Here is a 10,250-nt window from a genome sequence, read left to right on the forward strand (position 1 = left end):
TATGGGCAGGGTCTGCTGTGTAGTATGTGATGATGCACGGCACGCCCCATCCTTGCCATGCAACAAAGCAGCAAAATGGGGCAAAAATGCCCTATGTGAAGCAGGCCCGTAGCCAGGATTTCGTTTCGGGGTGGGGGGTGGGCTAATTTGTTTTCAGGGGGGGTTCGAGGGGGGGCTGAGTTTCAGGGGGGGCTGAGTCTGAGTGAAAGAGGGTCTAGCCTAGCAAACCTTTTGTATCATTACCCCAATACCCCCATGCATATGGGATATATTGAGTATGGTGATCAGATCATGATATGAATAAACATAACAGTTTAAATAATGCACCAGTAAGGCCTTTTCGTGAACCACCATGAGAATTTCGGGGGGGGGGGGGCTGAAGCCCCTCAAGCTCCCCCCCCCCCCCCCGGCTACATGCCTGATGTGAAGGGGTGGAAGGTAGAGTGTTTTATTTTTAAAATTAACACAAATAATTGCCAACAATTTATTTAATTACATGTTTATTTTGGCCTTAGATTTTTTGGTGGAGACTGGGACTTATAGCCTGACAAATCCTAACAGTCTTTTGGATATGGCAGTTCAAGATTGGGGACTGGAGAAATTGATGTTTGAAGCCAGCAGATTAAAAACTGCTTGCCCTCATACCTACAATAAATACAACTGAATTGTTGGATATCATTACCCTCCTTCATGCTCCTAAATAGTGAGAGGTTCTATAGGTAAGGCTACTAGACTGCATCAAATTTTGATGAGATCACATCAGAGATACATTATAAGTGCTTATTCTATAACTATACAAATATAGCATAAATAAGGCTAATAATGATTCCAATTATAGATTGTATTGAATTGCATTTATAGGTTATTGTTTTATATTTAATGATTTAATGTTTAAGGTATTTATAATTTTTTATGCTTATGTTTTGATATGACATCGAATTTTGCCAAGTTGTAAGCCCCTCTACAGCCTCCTTAGGTTGAGATAGGGTGGGATAGAAATATGTTAAATAGATAGACAGACAGACAGACAGACAGCAGAATCCCATACATACACGCAGCTGGAAACATTAAGGCCTTTCTTTGTCCATTTAAGCTGCTGTTTTCCCCCAATACTATACATGGCATGCTTTCCTTTGAGGATTTCACTGCCCTTACACAACCTCAGTGGTGATCTTTACAATATTCAAATAATCCTCACCCATATCAAATATCCAACTTATTCCAGAAGGTAATGTGTATTGGATATTCCATATATTAGTCAATTGCCAGGATATTTCTATTAATAGGGAAAAGGGCTTGTTTTTATCTGTTTCAGCTGAGGTTATCCAGGGATACAAGCCAGGAAAAAGTTGATGCTGCCAGCTGTCTTGCCTAGTTAACAGTCTTACTTTACTCTCATTTCTAAGCCAGTGGAAGCACAATGTGGTTCTGTGCTAGATTGAGATCAAAGACTTCTGCATTTGTTCAGTAGAGCTTATATCATAATAGGTTTGTTTCACACTGCGGCCATAGAAGAGATACTACTGAGAGATCTTCTAGTTATAAATGCTGGAGAAATACAAGTTTACATGTTATATGCTGGGTAACATCAACATTAGTATCACAACCTTATGCTAATGTTATGCAATTAGCATAGGAAAAAGCTATGTTTTCTACAGCTGCATGGGTTTGGAGACCGTTGTTTATGTGCTTGGCAGATAAAGCTGGTTTGAGTTCCACTTTGGGGGATAATGCAGATTGAGAGCTCTCATGGGACATCACTTTCCCTGTTAAAGAGGTCTCCCTCTCTCTTCTTCAAATGTGTTTGGCCTTAGATGTATGTTCATTAGAGCTTAAATAAGAAAAGGTAAATATAACAAGAAGCAAGCATGTTAGCCTAGCGGTTGTATTCTAAATAGACCCAAGTATCAAAGTGTAGTATGAAGTCCTGCAACATGGAAGGCATTATTGACTGAAGTTTGCCTGTTGACCGATGGTTGGCTAGAAAGCCACCAACATATGCTTCATTCAATGGCAGCCTGGAATGCCTCTATCCCACTCCTCTTGTTTATATTATTTCTGAACTTTGGGCGTTCATAATTCTGGTTCATTGTTGAAAGGGGAACACTTATCTTGTTTACGTGCCACTTTGAGGTCTTAGAAAGAGGAAAAGGTAATAAGAAAAAGGAAAGACTCGACGGCACATCAACAAGTCAAAGCATGAACAAATTCCAAACTCAACAGGTCCTTCTCTTCTGCTGCTGATAGTTGTTCTCTTGAAGACAAACTGTGTTACTATGGGGGCAGCTGGGTAGCTAAATCTGCAGTTACAAAAACTCTAACAATTGCAGGAAAACAAGGGATTCTAGTGGAGAGTCAGTCTGTTTGCAGATTAAAATTCCCTACATTGGATTGCTTTTACTCTGTAATTTCCACACACACGCACAAAGAAGTGAATCATAGCTGTGCTGCATACCAAACTTTCATATAAGCATTAAAGTATATAAAAACAACCCTTATGAATTAATATGTACCTTTTATACTGGCTCACTTAAAAAGCATCTATATTGCAATATGAACAATTATGGCTGAGGAGGGTGTTACACAATGTATTTTCCTTGGACACTGTCCATTTAATATTCCAAGTAGGTTTATTAGTAGGCTTTTGCATACATATGCCAAATAGATGAACCTTCCCATGTTAAGTTTTGTCATATCATTATCCAAACTAGCTTTCTATAATTGTGTGCACCTTACAAAAATAATCCTAAGAAATATAATATCTCAGCTTTCAAATGTTTTTCAGTGCAGTTGCAACATATACCTGAATACTTCTACACCACTTTTTAAAAGGATTAAAATGCTGGTTGCTTTCAATCTCATTCCTCAGCAAAACTATTTCACCTGCTTTATCTTTTTTTGGTACAATTTATTTGAAACTTAAGATATAAAGAAAGCAAGCAGGGAGGATGAGTAGAGAAGAAAGTATATGTGCAAATGGCATGTGAATCAAACTTGTTCTAAGGGCTCTTCCACACTGCCATATAACCCAGAATATCAAAACAGGAAATCTCACAATATCTGCTTTGAACTGGGTTGTCTGAGTCCACACTGCCATATGTTCCAGTTCAAAGTAGATATTGTGGGATTTCCTGCCTTGATATTCCGGTTTATATGCCTATGTGAAAGGGCCCTAAATCACAGTGAAAGTATTTCCATGTCACTTATTCTGTCTGCTGCGAATAAAAACCCAGAGACAAATTCTAGGGAGTTTATTATTATTCCGTCATCATATTTATCAATCATGCTAGTTTTCAGGCAGATGGGAACAGAAGTACTAATGTTGCCTTGACTCCTACTTCCCTGACTTCGAGGATCATCTTTTTAGGAGATATTGCATTCGAAAGTGGCCTGGGAAAGTTTCTAGTATGCATGCAACAATCTGTTCATTACTTTCTGGTTTTGTCTTGTTTCTGCTAATACTAAGACTCACATAGCAAGTCATTTGACAAATATCTGAGAACACAATGGCAAAACTCCTGTGCGTATTCTTTCCTATCTGTCTTGACTATACTTTAAATATCTCCAAGTCACTAAAATAATCACAGTTCCATTGCCCTCATTAATATGTTGTAGGCATTAATATATGGAATAATTGGGAGGGCCAATATTTCAAAGACACCAATACTGTACAACTAAAATATAGGTCCAATTTGCTTTCTGGTGTAAAACACATAAAATAATTAGAAAATCAGAAACAAAAATACCCTTGATAGATTGTTTAATGCAAGTAAGTAATTTGTATGATAATACATAAATTTATATGTATAAAATGAATACATGTATTTTCCAACACTATGCTTATACAGGATTGCAAACTGTATAAATGTAGGAAATAAATAATAAAAATTATTTGTCAGTGAACAGTACTATTTCTACAGTTTTACTGTCAACTCACATGACAGTACATAGCATTCTTCATGTAGTTTGCAAAATTAGCATAATGATTAAAAAATCACCTCCCATAGATTTTCTACCAAGGGAAGGCAAAAAGAAAAACATGTTATTTATGTATTTTGTATCAAAAGCACTGCACAAATAAGTATAAAACTGATAAAAATAGAAGGAGCACAAGCAACTTTTTTTTTTTTTACCAAAAACGGGCAACAGCGACTAAATTGTCTGTAGCTTTAAACAATTGTTTCTCTTTACATGAGGCAGGACATTGCGGATAAGCATACAGATGTGGAGCTGTTTGTTTTGCTCCACAGTTGCACAAGGTGGAGGATTCTTTAAAAGCATTGCTTTTAAAAGGGAGAAGTTAAGTGTAATGAAATCATCATACCTGCACTTCTATACTTTTCAAACACACTTTGAGGAGAAAACAGGGGTGCACATAGGTATTTTAGGAAGGAGATTCCAATATAAAAGGCCACAAAACATAAAGAGTAGTGGCTCATTAACAAGCATAAAGTTTCTGGGCCCCTGATGCCATTTCAGGTTATGCATCTAGAGCCCAAAATGTGGGTCACATGGTCCTCCGAATGTGATTAAATGGCAACCCAAGGAGCCAGCATAACCAACAATGAAAGGGAAGTTGAACATCTTGATTGTATGCATGAACTATCCTTGTTGTAGAGCAGCAGTGGGAACTTTGTGGCTCTCCAGATGTTGGGTTGCATCTCCCAGCATTCCTCATCATTGGCTACGCTGACAAAATTCCACCTCTGCTATTTATATAGTGTCCCATTTTTCAAATTGTGACCCCTAGTACAATATTGGCCATACCCATTAAGCAGACAGTAGGTTTGAAATATCTCCATGTTTAATTCTATTTTAATTCTTAAATTGTATTGTTTTACTGTTGTGAGCTGCTTTTGAGTCTGGATGAAGAGAGGAAAGTGGAGTATAACAACAACAACAACAACAACAGAACGGATGAGTAATGCGCCAGGACCTCAATATGACAATATAATTACAGTGAAAGTTCTGAAGTCGTTGGTTAACTTTAAGGAAGTTTAAAGACTGTAATCATATGACCAGATTGCCTCACTGGAATTCACAACTAGGGCATTTTTAAAGCAATGGAAAGTCTAGTTTCTACTTCACTTATCTCTTTGTAACATGCTTGTATCAAAGCAAGTTGAAAAGCGGGCAGAGAAAAATCCACACATGAGCAAGACAAAAAGCAAAAATAAGAAGACGGAAAATCCTGAGACATTTGAAATCCAAACATTTACTATCATATGAAACAACCCATACATCCATCTATGTGTGTTTACCATCATACTCTTAAAAATTGCTGCCCCTACTGTTTTCCACAAACCTGTCACCATACACGCACTCCGTTCCTTTGGTTTCCCAGTCAATTTCCTGTAATTTTACAATATGTAGCAGTGACCGAGCAAAGCAATTTATTTAACTAGGTTTTGTAACAGAAAAAAAGTTTTTTGTTAGGGGGAAAAGGGGGAACATTTTGAAATTCTGACCCCAACTATTTTGATGTGGGAGGGATCAGCACGTAATAGAGTTCTTTTATCTTAAGTCACAGTACTTATTGCCCCCCGGTGACGCAGTAGGTTAAACCCTTGTGCCAGCAGGACTGTTGACTGAAAGGTCAGAGGTTTGAATCTGGGGAGCATGGTGAACTCCCATCTGTCAGTTCCAGCTTCTCATGCAGAGATAGGAGAGAAGCCTCCCACAGGATGGTAAAACATTCAGACGACACCTGGGCAACGTCCTTGCAGATGACCAATTCTCTCACACCAGAAGCGACTTGCAGTTTCTCAAGTTGCTGCTGACACAGAAAAAAATCTATAATAAAAGAAATCTTGTCAACTACAAGATACAGTCCCACTATTCTAAGGCACTGGACTCCCAACTTATCAACTACAGGATATAGTTGTCCTATGCTATGGAGCCCCTGGTGGCACAGTGGGTTAAAGCGCTAAGCTGTTGAACATGCTGACCGAAAGGTCAGCGATTCGAATCTGGCAGAAGCCCCAGCTTCTGCCAACCTAGCAATTTGAAAGCATGCAAATGTGAGTAGATTAATAGGAACTCCTCAGGCAGAAAGCTAACGGCGCTCCCTGCAGTCATGCAGGCCACATGTTCTTGAAGGCGTATACAGACGACAACAGTTCTTCGGCTTAGAAATGGAAACATTATGTATATATTCAGTTTTATCATATTTATTTAGTATATTGTTATAAGTGATTTACTTAACTTGCTATACAGAGTGAAATCAAGTTTTATCAAGCCTTTTTGTTTGGTTTGGTATTGTGAAATGGCCTAAGGGCTAATCAATAAAATTTACTACTACTACTACTACCACTACTACTATTACTACTACACTACTATATAGAAATTGAGATAAGCACCACTCTCCAGAGTAGGACACAACTAGACTTAATGCCAAGGGGAAACCTTTACCTTTACTATTCTAAGGGACTGTGCCCCCAATATACCATCTCAGAATATAGTTCCCTAATGTGAAGCATTGCACTCCAAACTTGTCAGCTGCAGAAGGACTTCTTAAACTTCTTTCACTCGCAACCCCTTTTGGTCCTAGGTACATACTTGTATAAAAATCAAATACTTACTGGGAACAAATGAAGGATTGCTAAACAGGTTGGTTTTCCCTTTTTGTGCAGTACAGCTGTGAAGCATTTACTGCAGAGTCCACAGTAAACGCTGCATATTACTGCTAACCAGGTCTGGAACCAGGGGGGGGGGGGGATTAAGAAAACCTAGTTACCCAAGAATTTGTTAACCAGTTAAAATTCATGAGTAAACCAGATTTTAAACTCCCCCCCCCCCCCCGCCAACAGATTTATATAAATAGGCAGCATACCTTGGACTGTTACCAATTTTATTAAGCGAAAGGGACGCTATTTGGGGTGAGGACCCACAGCTGAAAAAGCAGCAAACAAGATATAGTTCCCCTATGCCAGTGTTTCTCAACCTGCGTGTTGGGACCCCTGGGGGGGGGGTCACAAGAGGGTTTCAGAGGGGCTTGCAAAACACAGTATTTGCTGTTGGTCATGGGGGGGGGGGTACTATATGGGAAATTTGGCCCAATTCTATTGTTCATGGGGTCCAGAATGCCCTTTGATTGTAGGTGAACTATAAATCTCAGCAACTACAACTCCCAAATGTCAAGGTCTATTTTCCCCAAACTCCACTAGTGTTCACCTTTGGGCATATTGAGTACTATCCATCCCCTGCCACGTGTGCTGCTGTGTCCCAGTCTCTGTATATGTGTTTTGTGTGTGTATATATGTGTATGTGTGTGTGTGTATTTGTGTATATGTGTATATATGTGTGTGTATATATGTGGTTTTGCGCATGTGTTGTAATGTTATTTTTTTTGTTTTTTGGCTTTTTAAGTCCTTTCTGCTGTGTGTTTTTTCTTTATTTTTGCTTTTATGAGTGATGGTCACTCGTTGGCCTGATAGGTGTCTTGTGTCCAAATTTGGTGTCAACTCGTCCAGTGGTTTTTGAGTTATGTCAATCCCACAAACTAACATTACATTTTATTTATATAGATTCGTGCCAAGTTTGGTCCAGATCCATCACTGTTTGGGTTCACAGTGTTCTCTGAATGTAGGTGAACTACAACTCCAAAACTGAAGGTCAATGCCCACCAAACCCTTCTAGTATTTTCTGTTGGTCAAGTTTGGTTTAATTCCATCCTTGGTGGAGTTCAGAATGCTCTTCGATTGTACGTCAACTATAAATCCCAGCAACTACAACTCCCAAATGACAAAATCAGCCCTCTCCCTGAACCCCACCAGCATTCAAATGTATGGGGTATTTGTGCCAAATCTGGTCCAGTGAACAAAAACACATCTGCATATCAGATATTTACATGATGATTCATAACAGTAGCAAATTACAGTTATTAAGTAGCAACGAAAATAATGTTATGGTTGGGGGGGGGGGGGTCACCACAACATGAGGAACTGTATTAAGGGGTCGTGGCGGTCGGAAAATTGGGAACCACAGTCCTAAAGGCACTGTAACCCTTATTTCTTTGGAATAACCTTCTATTCCTGGCAAATAGAGCCAAGAGTGGCTCCTTTTGGGGCCAAGCTGAGAGAAAATGATCACTTAAGGCAGGCATGGACAAACTTGGGCCCTCCAGGTGTTTTGGACTCCAACTCCCACCATTCCTAACAGCCTCAGCCCCCTTCCTTTTCCCCCTCAGCCGCTTCTAAGGCCACCCTTTCCCCTCCTAGTAAGGGAGAGGTTTCCTTCTGGATACAAAGAGAAATATAGGGGAGAAGAACCGGACAGAAAAGTTCCTCTGAACTTTCCCAAGCGCTGAAGCGGGAGAGGAAGTGGCCCTGAGGCAACCCAAGGGAGCTCCTGACCATCTCCAAAGCTGTGGCTCTCTCTCTCTCTCTCTCTCTCTCTCTCTCTCAGGAGCGTTGCTGGAACGCAAGAGGGGGAAACCTCTGGTGCGAGCTTTACCTGTGGCCCGGGCCAGCGCGGGCGTGGCGATGTGCAGCAGAGTCCACACCAAAGCGAGCTTGGCAAGCCAGCTCATGGTACATCCGTGCCTTGGGCGCCCGCGCGCGGGGGGGAGGCGGCCAGGGCTTCTTTGGGGGCTCCAGGGGGAACCACAGCCAGCCGAGGAGGCCCCGCCAGAGGCAGCCGAAGGAGCAGAGGCGGATGGGCGGCTGGGCGGCTGCTGCTGCTGCTGGGAGTGCGTGCCTCTGTGACTCACGCCCCTCCGCTCGCTGCAGCCCGGCCTGCTTGCTTGCCTGCCTGCCTGCCTGCAGGGGAAACAGGAAACCTTCGAAGTTCGCAAACAGCTGGGCAGGACTTTCTTCACTCTGGCTGGAGTTCCTTCTCCGCTGGCCCGCCCTCCTCCTCCTCCTCCTTCTCCTCTGGAACCGCTTCGCCCCAGCGCGCCCTGACAGGCACACACCGCACGCACGCACACTTCTACACACATGCAGACACACAAACACAAACTTATACACCCAGACAAGCGCATACACGCACATGTATACACACAAACATACTCGCAGACAGGCGCATATACTCACATATGTACACACAAACTTATATACGCACATACACGCACACAAACTTATACACACAGACAAGCACATGCCTATAGATGAGGCATGGGCAAACTTCGGCCCTCCAGTGTTTTAGACTTCAGCTTCCACAATTCCTAACAGACAGGCGCATACACTCAAATACATAAACACAGATTGGTGCAGACACTCATGTACATACTCACAAACTTATACACACAGACAGGCGCATACACTCACGTGCATACACACAAACTTATACACACATAAAGGCATATACATTCACATGCATACACACAAACGTATACACACAGACACGCACATACATACACACAAACTTATACACACAGAGAGGCACATACAGTCACATGCTTACACACAAACAGGCACATACACTCACATGCACACAAACAGGCACATATACTCACATACATACAAACAAACGTATACACACAGACACGCACATACATACACACAAACTTATACACACAGAGAGGCACATACAGTCACATGCATACACACAAACAGGCACATACACTCACATGCACACAAACAGGCACATATATTCACATACATACACACAAACTTATACACACAGACAGGCATATACACTCGCATACATACGCACAAACAGGCACATACACTCACATACATACACACAAACCTATACACACAGACAAGCACATGCATTCATATACTTACACACAAACAGGCACATACACTCGCATACATACACACAGACAGGTGCATACACTCACATACATACACACAACTTATACACACAGGCAGGCACATACACTCACATACATACACACAAACTTATACACACAGACAGGCACATACACTCACATACATATATACACACAAACCTACACATACTTACAGGCACACACATACACACAAACGGGCACATACACTCACATACATACACACAAACTTATACTCAAAGACAAGCACATACACTCACATACATACACACACACTTATACACACTTACAGGCACATACACTCGTAGACATACACACAAGCAGGCACATACACACAAACCTATACACACAGACAGGCACATACACTCACATACATACACACAAATTTATACACACTTACAGGCACATACACTCGCATACATACACACAAGCAGGCACATACACTCACATACATACACACAAACTTATACACACAGGCACATACACTCACATATGTACACACAAACTTATACAC

At 41.2% G+C, this 10,250-nt stretch overlaps 1 protein-coding gene across 1 annotated transcript in view; it reads right to left on the minus strand.

The window, feature by feature from the left end:
• The window catches only part of TGFBR2 (transforming growth factor beta receptor 2), a 62,090-nt gene extending 53,263 nt beyond the window's left edge, over nt 1-8,827 (minus strand). The window contains exon 1 of the mRNA XM_060781877.2: nt 8,455-8,827. Coding sequence (XP_060637860.2) covers nt 8,455-8,530 — 76 coding nt within the window. The 5' untranslated portion in view covers nt 8,531-8,827. The remainder of the gene's footprint in view (nt 1-8,454) is intronic.
• Nucleotides 8,828-10,250: the final 1,423 nt, after the last annotated feature.

This window comes from Anolis sagrei, chromosome 6 (assembly GCF_037176765.1).
Source record: "Anolis sagrei isolate rAnoSag1 chromosome 6, rAnoSag1.mat, whole genome shotgun sequence".
NCBI classification, from domain to species: Eukaryota; Metazoa; Chordata; class Lepidosauria; order Squamata; family Dactyloidae; genus Anolis; species Anolis sagrei.